This window comes from Anser brachyrhynchus, assembly GCF_964034855.1.
Source record: "Anser brachyrhynchus genome assembly, chromosome: 9".
NCBI classification, from domain to species: Eukaryota; Metazoa; Chordata; class Aves; order Anseriformes; family Anatidae; genus Anser; species Anser brachyrhynchus.
In genome coordinates, this window is record NC_137703.1 from 12,364,243 (window position 1) to 12,383,366 (window position 19,124).

Here is a 19,124-nt window from a genome sequence, read left to right on the forward strand (position 1 = left end):
AATGCATCCCAATACTGAGAGACCACTGCTTACAAGGGGAAATGTCCCATTCCCTCTCCTCTGGATGGCATTACATGGAGCATAACACATTTCTAAACGTCCTGCGCAACCCAGGCTCAGAGAAGGCACTTGTTATTGAAGCACACTCGTTCTTTATAATTTGCACTGTTCTTACATAAGCTAGCAAAAACAAGGGATTATGTCCTGCTGTTACTGATTTTGGCCTCCAAACAGTCTCGTGCTTGAACAGAGGAAGCCCAGGTCTGACCCGATCCACCTGTGACGCTGACAAGGAGCAGAGCAGCCCCGTCCTGCTGGGAGCCTCGCCGTGGTGCTGTGCTAGGGATGTCCTGGGGACACAGGTCCCTCAGGAATGTGCCATGTGGGAAACGTGCCCACAAAGCCACAGTACTACAGCACCCCAGCTCTCCTGCCAGCCCTCCGGGGCTGACGAGCAGCCCAGGAGGTCCTGCCAAGTGAGGTCAGACCCGTTTCTGGCACATGTCGATCACACGGCCACGTCTGCTCTTGTAGCATCGTGAAAAACCCCTGCGCCCAACCACTCACACGGGGGACAGGGAGCTTGTACTGCCAGGGCCCAAGGAAAGCTTTGGAGAGAAGGGGGCAGCCGAGCCATGAGGGTGGAAGCACCTAAAGGGGGAAAAGTGACCACTTTGCTATTGATAGCTGTGTTTACAAGTTTCCAGGCTACCCGGGTGCTGTGCCAGGGCACTCATCAGCTGTATTTTAGGAACATTCGATGCAAGGCAGAAATCTCCTCCCAGGGGCTGGCTCTCCTCAGCACAACTGCTTGCCCCATGCCTCCATTTCGCTCCCTCCATACTTATAATTAAGCCTGGGGACAGAAGGAGCTTTCCCAGTTAATGCCTCCGTTCAGCGAGCCCCCTCAAACCACCAGTGAAGAAGAGTGGATGCTCTGGAGGGAAATTAAAAGTACATTAAATTGGGCTCTCGCTGTGCTTTGCCTTTAGAGACATTTTTCTGTCTCTGCTGACCTGGCTCCCTAATGAGGCATGGAAACCAGGGAATCCCCCCAGCTAGCCTGCTCGCTCGCAAAGTCTGCACAAAGGAGATACCCAGGATACCTGCCTGCCATATCTGCACTTCTGACTCCATCGGCTAGCAGGACTGGAGGTCAAACAGGAATTAAAGAAATGGCACCAGTAGAAGCAGTTTAACACCCCAAGCCTATTAGGGGAGAGAATGCAGCGTTTTTGATTCCAGCCCCTGACCTTGAAATGATGTAAATAAGAGTGCAGCAACCCTAGAGGAGTTGTAGTGAAATAGTTACAGCATCACAAGCAGATTAAAAAATACAGTTAATATACATACTTCCCCAGATGCTTGTTTATTATTATGCAAGACATGTTTATTATGCAAAATGATAGAGCAGAATAAAAAAGCAGAGAAAGGGAAAATGAAAAGACACACTGAGCTCTTAACATGACTTGTTTTTTTTTCAGTGCTGTTTAGATTTTTTTTTTATTGTGCATAATCATTCCCTTATTAGCAGGAATCTTCGAAGTGATTCAAGCTCTAATTTCAGCATTTCAAACTCGCAGGTTTATACTGTAAAACCATACTGAGCCCTCGTAAGCGACCCATTTTCTTCCCTCTGTATTCCATATCTCTGCTAAGGTTTTTTCAGCCTTTCCAATAAATTATGTATCACGATTTGCCGTTTCAAAAATAATTAGAACTCAGAGTTAAACAACAAGGAATATGTGCGAGCAATACATTTTAGAAGAGAAGCGGTATGCACTTGGGGCAAATCCCATCCCAGCTGCAGCACCACTGAATTATACATACTGTAAGGAGAGCTGCAATTTTGGTGTACTTGGAGTGATCGGGTGGGTCTGGGGAGGCTCTACAAGCCCGTGATGAGCATCTGCTCCTGGAGAACCAGGCTTGCGCCTCAGAAAAAGTATTTTTCATGCGATCCTTTCCCTACGCTCCTGTGAGATGCAACAGGGGTGATGGAGAGCCAAGCTGGAAAGCTGGGAGCCAGGAGCGAAGGGAAAGCTTCGACTCCACGGAGAAAGGTTACACCAAAGCAGGAATTTATTTGGTAGGGAAGCTATTAACTCCAGGCAGGTAGACAGGAGAGCATGTTCTGTGTCTTCTGTTACGATCAGGCTGTAAAGTCACTGGAGCAGGACGTACCTCTTTATTCTGTGTTTCCCTGTCCTCTGCAACAACCAGCCTTTGGTCTCAGCTTCCCAAGAGCTGAGGCAGTACAAGTAACACCCTGCCCTTCATTCATTCTGTATATTGCTGCTTTGGTGTTAAATGCTAACAGGGGATCCTCAAGAGGGCTGCTTAGCTCCCAAAACCAGGTGCTGATAAAAACCTTTGTGCACCACCAGGGAATTTACAGCCACCCCACACCACAACAGATCTCAATGGGAAATCACCAATGACTCTGCAAGCTCGCAGTGAGGACAGTGTTTTTGCATCCCGCTGTCTGCAAAGCCAGGTGCCTCAGACCAAGACGTGGTTTTCTTGCCTACTCAGCACCTAATTCCCCAGCAGACCTCAGAGTTAGAAGCAAGCTAGTCTGGAAAAAACCTCAGGTCTCGAGTGTAAGTAAACAACCCACAAAAGTCATAAACAGCTGCTTCCCAAGCAAACAAGCTTTGGCATCTAATGCATTTAGGCCTGTAAAGCTGCCTGGGGATCTAGGGATGGCTTCAGGCAACAAATCAACCCCACACCGTCCCTGCCCATCTCTAACTACATAGAATAAATGAGGAAACTCACTGTTAAAGGTATCAACGTGGCCAAGCACATTGGTCTAGGAGGGTACTGCATGTTTCTGCAAAGAGCTTTTTTGTTGAGTCTGGCTTTCGAAACCCCACTCAGCTCTGCTTTTGTGCTGATTGGCACTGGGAAGACTTTTTCCAAGGGCTGCTTATTCTAAATGCATTCGTTCAAGAGCACACTGGCCCAAACTCAGAAGGAGCTGGCACAAACCATCTCCAAGACCAGGCTGATAATAGCTTCTGGTTTGATCCAGGGCAGAGGATGTCAGCCAAGGTCTCAGCTGGCACACGCAGATTAAACACCACCAAAAAAACCCAAACCCCACAGCGATGATGTGTTCAGCTACAGACACAGACAATCTGGGCTCAAAAGGAGGAAAAAAAAAATACAAAAAGAACCCTTTCCCTGGACAGCTGCATTTTATCTGAAAGCAGTCCCAGGCTTGAGGGTGTTACAGCAAGTCCTAGCAGGGCTAGTCTGGGACAGACAGCAGGCGAGGCAGCCAAGCAGCAGAAAAAGTTCATTTATCAGTGGATCTGCGTGAGTGAACAGTAGCTATGGGGAATATTGACCCATTTTTCAAAAATTCCTCAGAAAAGGTTGGGGACAAAGCAGGTACAAGCACAACAGCAAAGGAAGCTGGCCCGAGACAGAGCAAAGCTGTAGTTCAGGGTCTGCTAAGCAAGGGAACGGGGACAATGTTCCCCTTCTACTTCAAGGTGAGCAGCGGCCAGGTCCGGGCAGCGTGGCCAGGGGCCTGCTCGCCCCAGAGAGGAGCAGGCTGTCAGGTCCTGCCAAAGCAATTCCCCGGCACAGCCTTCAAGACTGATACAGCCAGGCCAAATGTTGGCTTGAAGTGGGATCCCGGCCCCACAAGGAAAGCTGCAGCATCCAAAAGAATCTGCTTGGATAGGCTGAGATCTTCTGAGCCACATCCAGTTGTTGTATAGGACCCTGGTCTAATCCCGTCTTTGGTGCTATGAGGGATTTGACCTGTGCTCCCTGCTCCTAACAGGCTTTATCCACAAATTTTCTTCTTTCTTGCCTTGGGGTCTGCTCCAAAGCAGAGTGAATTTATCGATTTACTGTTGTAAGACAGAGCCACCAGTCAATACAAGAAGAAAAGCTAGCCCAGGAAGCTCCATCTCCCTGGAGCAGGGATGGGCCAGTAGCATTCACTACAAACAGAAACCTTAAATCATGTTTATGAAATTAACAGCTTTACTCTCTTATTAGTTCAGACAGAGCTGAATGCTGTCAAGCCATAGCATGCAACGAGGTTCACTTCACTAACCACACTGGCCATCATGGTACATCCCTTATTAACCCTCCCATTTAAGTCAGGCACATTTGCTGGGAATAAGCAGGCTCCATTAAACCACCTTCATTTCAATACATGTATGATTTGATGCCTTTTAGGACAATTCATATAAATAGCAGATATCTTTCCTGGATACGTGGTCCTCCTGCTAACAAAATCTCTTGGTACTTCCCTCCTACCATCTTCTTTGCCTCACTACCTGCTAGCTGTGTGCTAGCTAGCTTTTCCTCCTCATCGTCTCTAATCTCAGCTGTCAAACATCACGCTTCCAACTCTCCATTTCTTCTTTTTGCCTGAGCCCCACACTTTTCTCTCCTTTGCACTATTTGTTCAGAAAATGTTGACCACCCACTGCTAGAAAAAGACCCACCCCGGCTGGCTGCGGCTCTAATGCCACACGCTGCTGTCCTGCAGTGCTCAGGTAAGGGGCACTGGGGGCACGAGGAGCCCCGGTTCTGGGCCAGGACCCCTTCGTTCCCAGCACTACACAGGTACAGGGCAAAACTTCAGTCCTGACTCCTGTGACACTGTGCCTGCAGGGAAGCAACCCCGATAATGCAGCACCACACCACACTTGGTAGTACCTCGATCTACCTACCTTTAGGACTTGATAGCTTTACAAAAAAAAGGAGATTTTCATTGTTAGTAAACCAATGTAATTTATTTAGAGGCAGTCATTTATGTTTACTGGGCTATGAAAGAACAGGAAGCGTCTGGCATCCACAGAGATCCAGATTGATCTCTCTGTCTCTTTTTGACAAGCAGCCAGTTTTGAGACCTATCTCGCCAGGCATACTAACACATCGACTTGCCATTTTCAACCCGGAGCTGCTGGGGAGAGAGAGCTTTGTTACCTCCCATGGGAAAGGGGGAAATCCCAGCCATGTGAGAGGTTTAAAACTGACCAGGAATGCAGATGGATGATATGGGTCAGGAAACACAGGTGCAACTCAGCCTTTTTTATCTCAAGCTACTTGGATCATGATGATAGCAAAGATTTTGATCCCTTGTCAGTGACCTTGCAGGGGAAGCACCTCAAAATACAGCCACCAAGAGCTTGCTGCACAGAACACCCACAAGGAAACCTAAAGCAAAATTAACTGACAGCTATCAGAGGCATAAATCAAAGCTAGAGCGGTGGATCTATCCTGGTGTGCTTATGCATATCCTAAGTGGTAACGCGTTTCGGTGGTACCATTTTGTTATGCTACAAGCTACGAAGTGGTGTGCCTTTTTCAAGCTGCACCTTATGTGACAGCACGTCGCGCTTACTGGAATTATAATGACAAAAGGAAACCCCACACTGCTAGTACTGTGAGCCCGCAGCCTCTTCTTACTGTAGGAGCTAGCATAAGCATCAGCTTTGGCTGAGTACATGGGACAGCATCTCCTTGGGTCCAAAGGTTTATAGGAAGGCACACAGGAGACAAGTTAGGGAAATGGGCATTTCTGCCCCACGCTACACAGTCATCCTTTTGGTGGTCCTATCTCCGATCTCACGTACGCTTTTAAAGCACAGCAAATGCCGAGACAAGAACAGAATCATTATACTGTAAATTTACACAAATGGAGATGAGATTAAAATCTTGCCTATATGTTTTAAAGATATCATAACCACAGAAACGAGCAGAGTATTATTAACTATCACTTCTTACTATGAAGAACTAGAGCAAAGTTATTTGAAGCATAAAAATTCTGGCAAAGGGCTGCCATATTTAATAAATCACTGAATCAATTATTCACTGTGAAAATCAATTACTTACTTCAAATGAGAATCTTATGAATAACCTCATGCCCTTTCATGCCATCTAAGAAAGTTATAGGGGAATTAGTCAGTAAAAAATGCCTCACTTATCTTTTATGTGCATTAAAAAGACCACACAAATACAGGGTAATTCTGCTCTGGTGAAGCACTCTGCCAACAGAATAGTCCAGAACCATTTTAATGAAGTCAGTGTATTACTGTGGATTTACACTGCAGTCAAAAGCAGAGTATGACCCATTGGGGCACCACCCCCAACAGTTTCCGGGTGCAGTTCAGAAGCAATTCCATTCACTCCATCCCATTTCACAAACAGGGAACCAGAATATAACCAGCAAACTGTATAGCCTCCTCTACAATGCGACCTACATTAGGTAACTCCTCAAAGGAGCACAAAGTATATCTTCACAGGTCAGGAAATATTACCACGACACTCCGTGGAGACACTTTAAAGTGAACATTGCATGGCTTTGCAGCAGCTCCCACCACTCCTGCTTTTAAATGCTTTCCGATACGTGACCATTTTCACAAAAGCTGGCTACAAGTCCCAGTGGGGTCTCCTCCCTCCCCCTACAAAACCAAACCATCCCAGGAGCCCAAAGGTGCCAGGTACTCACCGAGCTGTAGAGATATCCCTCAGCGTTCATGGCAACGTACAGACCTGCCTTCACCCCTTGGATTGCCACCACACGAAGACCCACAGGAATTAGATTGAAAAGGGCTGCGGAAGGAAAAGAAAAGCAAAGGTTAGGCAGACATCACCCCGCAGGGCCGCCGCTGCTTCTTGCCCCACAGCCAGCCCGTACAAACCGTATCGAACAGGGAACAAACGTCTTGCTTCCAGCTACAGGAAAGACCTGCAGCCATAGGGTCAACGTTAAAAGCAGATTTTAAAAAGTACTGAGCTTGTTTGCCTCCCAGAAGCCTAAATATACCCATCAGGATGTCTGATCACAGCCTTTGCAATGCCAAGGGCTCGTACATGTGCTCAGGCTAAAGTATCTTAACAGCTTTCTGTGGGCCAGCTGAGCTGTGGTAATGCATGTGTGCACGTCTTTGCCTGTGGCAAACGAGCAACACCACTTCGTTTAGTTTACCCTGAAACAGTTTCAAGCCTAGCCACACTCTCGCATTTGCCATATGCTAAAAGCATATAGACAGGGACCATGGCCAGAATGAGGCACCGTAACTCATCTGTGTGCCTGCCCCTGTGGTCCCCGCTATCAAAGGAATAAAGGCACTCAGGAAGTGATACTGCCCTGGTCCTGAGCTCTGCTCCACATTCAGAAGCAGCACTAGGCAGGACGGAAGAAGACAAGACCTTTCAATACTCAATTTTACTGCAATCTTATCGATTAAAGCATTGCAGCCACTTCCTCTCAATTATTTATCTCACTGCTCGATTCCAAATAGACCCTGTGTCTCAGCGAAAGACCTTTCCCCTGAGTAAACACATTAACGTACGGTCAGGCTTTGGTGCAATGAGCTATCATCTCTGTCATCTCTGTCACAATGAGCTTAACGGGGAAAGGACTGAGAGCGTTGATAGACTACACACTCAGACATTAGCGGGGCTTTGTTTCCACTGAGAATTGTAGGACAAGAGCTTCCAGATGTGGCAGGACCCTTGGTGCTTCACTTTGTGGACAGGTAACTGGATGCTGCCCCAGGAGCTCGGGATATGGTGCTTGGCTCCTTGCAGCCAGTGGCGCAGGCTTCATCAACGTCTGAGGAACTGCACGATTTCTAAGAGGAAAATGAGCTCAAAGGGTATGGCTAGCGTAATGGGAACCTGATTACAATGGAACAGAACGCTCGGTGGAGTTGCTTAAAGGTTACAGACCGATACCTTTTCAGATGGAAAACCTGAAAAACAACATAGGGAACAGAAAGCAGTGTTGCTTGAGATATCTGTCAGGTGCCCAGGCTAAGCTGGTTTTAGGGTCATCTCCAAAAAGGGATTCATGAATTCTCGTTTCAAATGAACACCCCTTCCTTTCCATCCTTCCTCAAGGAAGACTCAAGGAAGATTCCCCTCGGGCAGCTCCCTGGAAGGGAGGCACATCACGGCTGGTGAAACGAGCCCTACCCCCAGACACCTTGCCTTTAAGCACCATATTCAGTGCAACATTAGCGTGTGCTTAAGTCTCACAAAACCCAGTGCCTGCATTTCTGTGATTTCATGGAGGCGAGGGAAGGACTTCAACAGTATATGGCAAAGACCAGTGTGGGTACTGGTCTGTCAAGGAGTGGAGTCAAGGATGGCACTACTCTGAAACTGTCCCAGGAGGAGATAAACACACCGCAGTGTAGCTACCTGACTTCAAAGAGCTGTGTTACAGCACAGTTCTGCTGTTGAGCAGCTCACTAAACAAGGCAGGCTTATATTTCTATCAGCTCTCACCACCATGAAGGTCTAAAACCCTCTGTAATTAACAAGTCTATAAGTAATTCCCCTTCCCTAATTCCATACCCCCACCCCCACACTGAAAAATGGAGCATATTAGTGCAAATAATGAAACAGAATGGGCATCATCATTCATTCTCTACAGCCAATTTGTCTTGCATAGAAAACTTGTGACAGACCCCTCAAAGCATCCATTAGGCAGTGGGGTGATAATGCCCAGAATTAGGGGGTGAGAAGTTCCACTTGGAAGCACCCACCTCTCCAAACCTCTCTTTTCTGCACGCCGAGGGAGCACAGCAACAACCCTGTTGTGCTCTGCGTTACACTGCTGGCTCCCAAGCTCCCTTGGAGCCTCCTGCAGACCATGGCAGCGACAGCCCCAGTCATGGCTTTTAGGCATGGCAGAGCATCTCCTGCAACATGCTGCAGAGCAGGGGAGCGAGTGGGTAGGCAGGCAAACAGAAGGGCACGCATCTGACATAGGTAACTGGCAGCCAAAGTCGTTTTAGGAAGCAAATGTTTTCTTCTATTAAAAGCATTTGGGGGTCAATCAAAATTTTGCAAACTCTCAGAACTGTTTCTGCACTCCAAATGGGAAATATGTTTGAATAAGTTAAAGCCTCTGCTGTCATGCGTTTAAATGGATACTTCATCTTGTTTTGGAGCAGATTTCAAAGCTTGTAAGCTTTGAAAATTCTGCTAATCCTGAAATACCAGAATTAGGGATTGGGAAGAGGACTAGCTGTGGTAGGGTAGGACTGTCCACAGGGTGTGATGTTAAAAAAATGAAAAAAAAATATCTAATGCTTTTAAATCTTTCTGTTGCACATGGTAAATTTTCTATGCTATAGACAACTGCACGAGACAGACATGCTCTTTTGTTTCTCATGCAGAAGACAGAAGAATTAAGATGTTTGAGGTCTACCAATTTGCCTTCATTACATTTTCCCACCTCCACCCGTTCCTAGACTTACATCTCATCCTGCTCATTGATGATACCATTTTTATCATACTCCATTCCTAAACCCTGTATCCATGAGTTATGTTGTTCATTGTTACGTTATGGTCATTTATCAGATGCATCGCATTTCTAAACTCTGAAAGCTTACTTGGCTAGGGATCCAAGCTAACTTATTACAGAACTGGAAGACTAGGGCAAGAACTGCCATAGAGAAGATGTGGTCCGTATGCTCAGCTGATATAAATCAGTCAGAGGAGCTAAACTAATTTATACCCAACAATGGCCTTTTACACCCCTGGAACTGCTCAGATTGAATGAAAATTCTTCATATATCCCAACACAAGTAGGAAGAGAAGCTGTCTTCATGCTTGTATTAAGATGGCGTGCCTTTAGCCACATGGTAGAAGGAACAGATGTCCCAAGAGCTGTTTCGCGGGAAGCTGGCTGGATGCCCATTCAAATGCCATTAGAACTTGGCTCCTGTTCCCCCCCCCCCCTTTTCTTTAAGAGAGAAGTGGAAAATAAATGTCATCAGCTTCTCAAGAACACACACGGAATGGGCACCAAATAGATAATTCATTCTAAAATTGCTTAAATATTAGCAGTTCCTCTTATATAAATAATTGGGTTTTTATTAGAACTTTTAATTTCATCAGATGTATCTAAGGGACATGTCGCGTCTCATTTTAAATGTTTATCTTGCCAGAGTAAACCAACCTAATGCATTCCATGAAGACTAAGATTCCTGTTGTAATGCTAGTTTGAATAGTCAGGGTGTGGATAAAGCATGCAGAGCTGATGCATGGAACAGTGCTCACCGGGCATGTACCTGTGTTAAGACGGTTTCTGAAGGGAGAACACATCGATGGCCACGCAGGGTGTCAAGGACCCTGTCGCGGCCATCAAGAGTGTCCTTCCGACACTGGATGTAAATTAACCAACCCCTCCCCAGGGAGAGGGAAATACCAGTTATCTACTTTTTTGTGAGTTTTGTCCTTCCACAGAAACACTGCACAGACTTCTGAATGGCTGGCCAGGGATCCTCTGGATAAATATTTTAAAACAAAAAATATCAATGAAGTCTGCAGCTGTTTACTTGGATGAGTATGCTTTGACTTTTTTTCCGCTCAAAAATTGAGAAGTTTAGAGGAATGGAAAAGGAAGAAAAAAATAGCACACCTTTTTGATATTTCCAGAGTGAAAAAATGTGATTTTGTTTTGAAGGTGTAACAGGAAGCTTCATATAACATAAAACATTGACTTAAACTGAAGATTTATAAAGGAGAGTGAGTGATCAGAAGTTAAATAAAACTGAATAAAGCATACTCTTGGTTTCATTTTCAGGAGCCAAATATAATCAGGTTGGATTTTTTTTCTCTTCTAATATTCCCTAAGGTCAGAGGATGGGGAAACATTTGTCCTCTATCTTCTCTCAAAGACTTCAATCCCCTGTATAGGCACCAAACTTTCCAGCACAGCCCATGACTTTGAGTGACTGGCTTGGCACATTTCAGCTAGATGCCTCCTGTCCCACCAAGCTGCCAAGGCAGGGCTGCCACCTCACCAGGAGGATTTATGCTCTAGAAGTGCCCTTCAGCCCATCTATTTCCAATTAAGGAGACAGGGGGGAAGTAGCTCCCGAGTTCTCAGCACCTCGCCGATCTGATCTCTGACATTTGAGATAAATAAGAGCCGTTTGGGTGATTTGGTGCCAATGTCAGACTCAGGAGGTTCCTCCTGCACCCACTGAGGTGCAGCCAGAAGCAGCTTCCCTTGTCTCCCGTGCCAGCCTGAAATATTGCAGAATTGTCCTTACATTTTATTTCCCTCTGCTGTTTACCTAAATTCATCTCTGCTTCCATTTAAGCCCATTACTTTGTTGTTCGGTCCTCACTGATAGATGAGGGTAATGAATCCCTGTCATCTCCAGCAGCTCTTCGCATGTCGTTGACAAATAGGCCTCCAATGGGATTTTCTGCAGATTGAGAACATCCTATGTCTTCTTCCTTTTAAAAAAGCAGCTAATACCACCCAGCCCTGGGTCATCACTCACCCACTAAAGCCCACTGAGCTCATCACGTGTTGGTGCCTGCCTGAGAAAAAAGCACAAGGCCAGACTTCTTGGAGGAAGAAGCCTGCTCAGTCCTTCCCAGAGGTGTGCGTGCAGGGGTTACGTGGGGGCTGGCTGCAGGTTCTCCTGCTCCAACATGACTTAGAGTTGTGATTGTAATTCGTGGCCTTTCGTTTGTTAAGCACCAGCATGTGAACCGTGGGACTAAGACCTGACACAGCATGCTTCAGGCCAGGTTTCTGGTGAACGCAGTCTTTTGGGTTGTTTCACGAGGGCTTTGCCAGCCTCTCACGATTTCAGTCACTGCTTTCTCAGAGCTCCTCTCGTGTGCTGCTTCGCATGTGGTCCCCAACTGCACGCATTGTCCCACCATGGCACCCCACCAGCTCCCTGTACCAGCACACCTTCACAGGACAATGTCAACGCCTTGCTACATGGGCTGCATCGCTGCAAACAACCCTCACCTGCAGCCCAGACCCTGCCCTCCTGAAGGAGCAATGCCTTCAGTCCAACTAGGAGCTTCTGTAAAATAGAACAGCATGATTTGTCCCCAAACTAAGTAGGTTCTTCCTGCCACAAAGTACATGAAGTTTGTTTCCATCAATTCTACCACACACACCAACTTTTTTTCATCCCTAGTAACGACTGGGACGACACCTTCCACATCGGGCAGGCTAGATGTGATGTCCCTTCACCAGTGGCACAGAGAGCTTCAGACCAACGTAGGATGACCCAACTCAAGACCTGAGTCCTAATCTGTTGACTCAATTTGTGGCGCAAGAGACCTGAGCTTTGGTGCCCTCTCAAAAGAATCCATCTGACACCTGTGAAACGAAGAGATTCTGTAGGAAACACCTTGCACTTTTTTTTTTTAACCTTTCTATGAGCTTTGGTGTCAAGAAAACTATGTATTTTCCAAAGGGACATTGGTTTGTGTTTATTTAAACCAATATGGCTCCTGCACATGAGCATCACTTTTAAACCTACATGGCTCTGCTGCACTTTGGTAACCTGTGATGAACAGCATGAATCCAATCCCTTTCAATCGGGTTTTGGAAGAAAACATTTAGAAAGGTCATTCAATACCCTCAGCCTTAAGAGTAGCCTTAAAGCACGGGATTTGGGTGAACAGCTGGTTTTCTCCAGCCTGGAAATTCCTGATGCTTGCTGAATTTTTCAGGATAAAATAGTGAAAACAATTACCTCCTCCTTGGAAAGAGAATTCCCCGTATCCTTTGCCCACGTGGCATGTGTATAAATATAATCTCCTTTCTCTTTTGGCAGTAGTTCAAATCATGGGTTTTATTCTCCACCCCACCCAGATGGCAGTTACAGAATCGGGGCGGGAGGGAACAAGATGGGAGAGGAAACATATGAAATTATACAGGCAAGATTTAAAGGGGAAGTATAGATAGGAAAAAATGTGCAGAAAACAGCTGGCTTCTTCCTAATTTGATCTTTTCAAAAATGAAGCTTCAAAAGTGAGACCCACTAGGTGATGCATTTGATTGTAATTGGGTTGCAAAACAGGCTAATTTTTCTTACTGTAGTCGCTGTTTTCGTCCTTGGTCCCATCAATTGTACCATCTGGGTGCATCTGCAGGAAGTATTCCTGCTGGCTGAATAACCTTGTCACAATTCCTTTCAGCTGGGGTTCTGCAAAGAAAATAATAATTACTGTTAGATATACCAAACATGCAGCAAGTAGCAAGAGACCGAATTTGCATGGTCCCCGTTAAACCCTGAGTAAATAAAAAAGTGCTTGGCAGATAAGACAGCTTTCTGTGATTCCTTTCAAGAGTGGTTGTAAAATATTCATATAGACATACAGGCAAATAAAATGGAGATCAGATAAGGAGGTAAAATGCAATGCATAGTTGGTGCAGCATAAAGTACCAGATTTATGCAACACCGCTTCACTGAAAGTTACCTGCCAAATTCAAGTCTTTAGGCACCTTACTATTCTGAATATGCCACTCATTTAGAAGAAAACTTGCCAGCAATGTTGCAAAGCATTTGCTCGTTTCTTATCCTGCCTGTGAAGACAGCTACCCTGGTTTCTATATTTGATCCACTATTATCTAGTTCCAGTCTTATGCCCATGAAGATCTATTTAAACTGGTGGTATTACAGTGGTGTAAAACCAAAGTAACTGAGCGCTGAATCAGGCTGTGCGAGTCCAACTGTGTGGGATTCGGGGAGCAAAATTCCTAAAAGGAACAGATGCGAGACACCTCCAAAAACGACCTCTGAAGCATTTACGGGCACCTGAAAACGCCTCTGTTTTAAATCCCGTATGTTCCTCCCTTCCCAAACATGTGCCATATACTCTGGTGGGTGAGAATCACTCCTTGTCTTTAGCAGGGTCCTTTCCCAGCCCCATATACCAGGAGACAGCCATGGGCTAGGAGCCCCCCTACCACCCCGGCAACATTTTATAGCCATGCTGAGGAAGAAAAGGAAAACATGAGGAAAAAGCAGAAACAATTTGGCTACGAGATAACTTCACCTGACAGAGCTCTGCAGTCTCCCTGCCATCCCACTGATCAAACACAAATTAAGTGGTCAAAAATTCGGGATAAATTCAATTTTACCATGCGAGGCTTACAATTTGTCACATGCATTGCTTCCGTAACGCAAACTAGCCAGCTACACGCGGAGGGGCAGCCACGCTGGCTGGATGACGGATTTTCCTCGTGTGGTGGGAGTTTGCTGCTATGTGACCACCCACCAAAAGTAAACAGGAGCTCGTTACTGCTGGCTCAACAGAAAGGGAAAAAAACCACAGTGCAGCACACCAAAACCAAGTGAGCCTCCCATCCTTCCTGCCCCTAGTGAGGCTGTTTAATAAGCCACAGTCGGTATGTAACCCCGCTCACGTTGTGAGCTAAGTGCTCCCATTAGGAGCCCCCATCTCGAGCGCTTTTGCACCGAGCTGTCCCACCTCCGTGCGAGGATGGAGCCCCCATCCCGCACCTCTCCACTGCCCAAATCCCCCGCCACAGGCAGGGAGAGTGGATGTGGATGGGCTGAAGGTGCAAAGGGTTTCAGCTCCAGTCACCCCTCCACCAGCCAGAGGAGGATCAGGTCCTATTTCCCATCTACAGAAGCGTGTGCTTGCCGCTGAGTAAGTCAGCGTCAGCTGGTTTCTCTGCTGGCTTAAACAAGTGGTTTCATCACAGCCCAACTGTTGTAGGCTGCAGACAGGGTTTTTCCCAGAAAAATTCCCAGCTCCAGGACAGTTAAGTACACACTGGCCATCTACTAAGAGATGATGTCCATCCAGCCAAAATATGCCAAATCGAGACTGTTTCGCTTTGTTCTTCCCAAAATGAAAGATCTGTTTTGTTGGATGTAGGAGCTCGATTTAACTTGCTTTTCTAACAAAGATGTCAAAGTGGAAGGAAATGCAAAGCTGCATCCTCAGGCACAGCCGACTGCACCACCCTCCTTGAGCCCATCCCCTTCCCCCTTTATCTAATACCACAAGAGTAAAGGCGCTAACGGGCATTCTCTGGCATGAGACCTGTGTTTAAGTCCCTGAATGAGTCTCAGCCTCATTTTTACTCACTGGTTAAATTTTAATGTGTAAGTACTTTGCACAAAATGGAAGAGCTCCCAGCAGGACGGATTTAAAGATGCTCCTGCAGCCTGAAGCTCTCTGTGTACTGGGGAACGGGAAAGACCTTGTCTTAAAGCCCCTCAAGGATAAGAGCAGAGATAAAAAACCAGTCCTGACCCTTCCTCCTTCGTAGGGAAGACAATTTAGACACAGGACAGAAGGCCTTTTTCTTTCAGGGTCCAAGCTATACTTTGATCATGCAAATCATTTTGGAAGAAGTTAAAAACCTCTCCCACTTACACTAAGTAGCCTACCGAGTAAAACACAAAGCAGATCTTCTCATCATTAGTAGCTTCCTATCATCTTAGAGCTTATCAAAACAGCACCCGAGGTCCCCTAGAGCCCCCCTGCATCGCTGCTGTAGATGAAAACACGGCTGTACCAGAAGGCTGTGTCACCACAGTAAGACACAGGGTAAAGCCCCAGCATCCCTCTTTCATCACGGATCTGACAAACACTCAGCCAAGGTCTGACTCAAGCTTCAACAACCACCTTCTTCGTAATCCTGGGCTTTTCTCAGTCAATGCTTGCCAAGGGATGGGTTGGAAGAGAAATCTTATCTTGCATGCACTTTTTTCTGACCTGGTTTTGCTGAAGTTTGAGGCTCGCTCCCAAACTCACAGTAAGCTCAAGGGGAGCAAAAGGGAGCTCTACGCCACGCACAAAACCACCATGTTCCTTCCGTCCCTAACGCCGTCTGACAGCAGCAGTGTTCCTGTCTCTGAGCTGCACAGATCCTTCTCCGCAGGAGCATCCCTGTTCCTGAAGCCCTACAGCACCAGCAAACAAAAGCCTTTTCCAGACACCAAAGGGCCAGAAAGCTCTTGTAAGACATACAGGTCTCACCTCTTCTGGTTTCGGCATTTCCTTGGGTCTCTTCCTAGAGGCGAGGAGCAGCACTGGCGAGCAGCTGCACCTTTGGGTACCCTCCTGAACAGATAAAAGCAGCGCAGAGACGTGCGCAGCCAGCACCGAGCTCTCTCCCCTACGCAGGGCACAGCCCAGGAGGGTGAAGGAGTTGTCCGGGCGATGAGGGATTCATCTCACCTAGCACAGGCTGCTCCACAACACAGGCAACACCTGAGCAGGAGTCCCTTTGCATCCCAAAGCCACAGGCACCCAGCTCCACAGGGTGCTGGAACAGCCCGTATTTCTCTGTCAATTGTAAAGGGACCAACGCAAACAGGAGCGGCTATGCCGGTGGCAGCTCAGGGGCTGCTTTACCCCTGGGCATCTCCTGCCTGACGTCTGGGCATGAAGTGGGACACTGGGGCTTGTTATTCGTGCAGCAAGCAACGTGCCTGGGAGGCCTACAGACAAAATTTTACATGAAGCTTGCTTTTAACAAGGATGCACCCATCTTCCTCCCAAAGCTCACTACAGAGTTATTACTCGAAGAGGGGTGTGTAATCACAAGCTAAGATTTTTCCTGCTAGCCCTGAGGCAAAACTCTGCAGGTGGCTTTTAGGAGTCTCTCTACTGTTGTCATATATTTTAGCATCACTTCTTTCCAGCCACAAAGAATGACAATTTTATCAGTCTTCCAGCATTGCTACACCTTATGCTACAGCAATCATGGTTTCTACGCTGCCCTTTTTTTTTTTTTTTAATACCAGAAGCAGCAGGTCTCCTGGTCACTTAAAGATGGTGGGACATCCTGGTAAGTCACAGCAGAAGGCAGAAAGACAATTAAATAAGGCTGAGAGCTTTCCACACTTTAGCAACAAAAACCAGAAGAGAGCAGTCCTTCAATAAACACTGGGGGAGAAGACAGCCCTGAGACTGTCTAAAATTCCCCCCGTGATACTGCCCCAGGCTATAATAAATAGGAGACAGAAACAAACCATAAAAAAGGAGGAAAAAATTGCAGCACAGCCAAGCACAAGCCCCTCCTTGACCACTTCCTTTCTATAACCCAAAGAATTCACCAGAAATCAAACTCTGATCTATTCTTTAACCTCATCATCGTGTAGCAACGGGAACTCAGATTTCCCTGCTTTTAAAGGAGCAATATGGCATAACACACTTGAGCTAAACCCATTCCTCCCACTCAGGCTCCTCCGTACATTCGTCTGTTCTGCTGTAGCTTTCCCTACAGAAATGGAACTAAACTAACATGGACAAGGCTTCAGCTGCAACTTAGTGGCTCCCTGAAGACAGAGCCAAGTATTTCAGAATGGGTTTAAGAAAAAAGTTATGACTGCCTTGATCTCAAAGTACTGACTGAGCACAAGAGACTTCCATGCAGCATGCACTCCCACCGCAGCCCCATGCTATTAGGATCCCCACGGGATATATAAAGGAATGTTTTTGTCCTTATTTTATAAGGCATACCATTAAACGTTAGAATGCTCGCATTAAAGATCCCGTTCTGGCCATTCATACACAGCCCTTCAGGGCTGGGGCACGGCAGAAAAAATGCAGCAGACCCACTGCATACACCAAGGCAGCGCACTCAGATCCCCCAAACATGACACTCCCTGAGGGCACAGGGGAAGACTGTCCCCCAGAAACATCCCTGGAGGCAGAGCCACAGAGCAGACCAAGGACAGTACCAGACAGCAAGAGCTAATTCATGGCTCTGCTCCTGGTCTGCAGCATCTGTCAGGCTAGGTAAAGACACAGCCCTCAACTGCTGTTCCTTCCTAAACCAGTAACCCAATAACCAACTCATCGCACCTCCCCTGAGCAGCATCTTTCCTGCTCCCCTTTCCCCAGGCCAAGCTCCCCAGCTTTGCATGCCTTGCTTTTAACTTCCTGGCCCATTTGATACAGCTGAGGGCAACTAAGTCATGATCTGATTGCTAATCTCCTCATCACTACTTAGACGGTAATGCGATGCTGGCGTTATGCAGTTCAGCTGTCCTGCTGCTGGGGCTTAAAGCCATCTCCATCCAGCATGAGCTGCTGTGCTTCCTGCCACTGCGCTGTATGGCAGCTTGCATCCCCCGGGGCTTCCCAAAGGATGTGAGGAGTGCAGGGTGCTCACACCGATCTTGTTTGCTCTCCAGGCACGTGCTTGCAGAGGCCAGGGGATCGTGCTGAAATCAGCTATCCAACAGTCACATCCCTCACCCCCAAAATGCAGGCACTGCTGCAGGTGTTTGCTACGTCGCTAGGAAAGAGAGTAAAAGCTCTGCAGAGTCACTGGGAGAAAAGCTTTTTATCAAAAATATCACTGTCTCTTTAATGACCTCTCCTTTAATTTCTGCTGTGTAAGGTGAATATGGAGCTCCCCCCATAACTGCAAAACGGGAAACACACAAGCAAGACATACTCCCCTAAATGCAGAGGGGAGCTGTGGGATTGTGCACCCAACGCTGCATTCAGCAGAGCCCCACTGAGAGCACGATCTCACCTGTTCTTGTCGGCAAAGCAGCGGTACAAACACGGCCCGGGCACGTGCTGCAGCATAAACCCCACGGTGAAAACCACCTTATTCTCTATCACGTGCTGCAGGGGGGCTCAATAAAATCTAGTCCCCAAGCTTTGAAAGACCAAGGAATAGGGCGTGACTTTGATTTCCAGCCCAAACTCCGTTGTGGAAGGCAGCCTGCCACGGCCTCGCTTCTTGCAGTTCCCAGAACCCCTCTCGTTGCTGCTGCGTCTATCCGAGGCTTTGAGCTAGGAAACCTGGGGGGACTCAGCAAGGCCCCATACACAGGAGCCACCTTAATCTCAACACAGAGTTAATGGCAGGGATCTCTGAGGGCTTTACTAACCTCTTGAAAAGATGAAGGGCTTAGTGACCTCTCAGGGACTGGAGCCACTGGCTCCGAGGACTCCAGCAATTCGCAGCGATGCTCTGGTTGGCAGGCAGGCCTCTACTGGAGGCTGCTGGTGCAGAACTGCTTTTAAATTCACTCCAGAAGTGCCAGAGGTCCTCTGTGTTTGCTATAGCTTAAACTCTGAAGCTCTTGGGTTACTGTTCTCCGCACAATAAGCTGTCATTGTCCTCTAGCTCACGCACCAAGCAGCCATTTTACATCCAGCAACCTACAGCGAGGCAGAAGGAAGGCACCTACTGAGTAATTTTGACAGGAGACTCACCAATTTGCCCTCTTTCTGCAGCAGGACGGGCTCCGACTCAAGGCCCCCGCCTGCTCCCAGCACAGCAAGGCTGGCTGAGGCTCCAGCGGCAGGCTCCCAAACCTGGCCAGCACCCGCTGCCCAGCAGAGGACAGCGGTCTGCCGAA

General features: G+C 47.2%; 1 protein-coding gene across 7 annotated transcripts in view; it reads right to left on the reverse strand.

The window, feature by feature from the left end:
- Positions 1-19,124, reverse strand: part of FGF12 (fibroblast growth factor 12) — a 227,647-nt gene that overhangs the window by 63,161 nt on the left and 145,362 nt on the right. For 5 of the 7 annotated variants that reach the window (XM_080604194.1, XM_080604195.1, XM_080604192.1 and 2 more), the window contains 2 exons: positions 12,852-12,962; positions 6,485-6,588 (listed from right to left, as the gene is read on the reverse strand). In XM_080604194.1, coding sequence (XP_080460320.1) covers positions 6,485-6,588; positions 12,852-12,962 — 215 coding nt within the window. Of the gene's footprint in view, positions 1-6,484; positions 6,589-11,075; positions 11,908-12,851; positions 12,963-17,607; positions 17,664-19,124 lie in introns of those variants that run through there. The other 2 variants (XM_080604193.1, XM_080604196.1) reach the window with 2 other exon arrangements.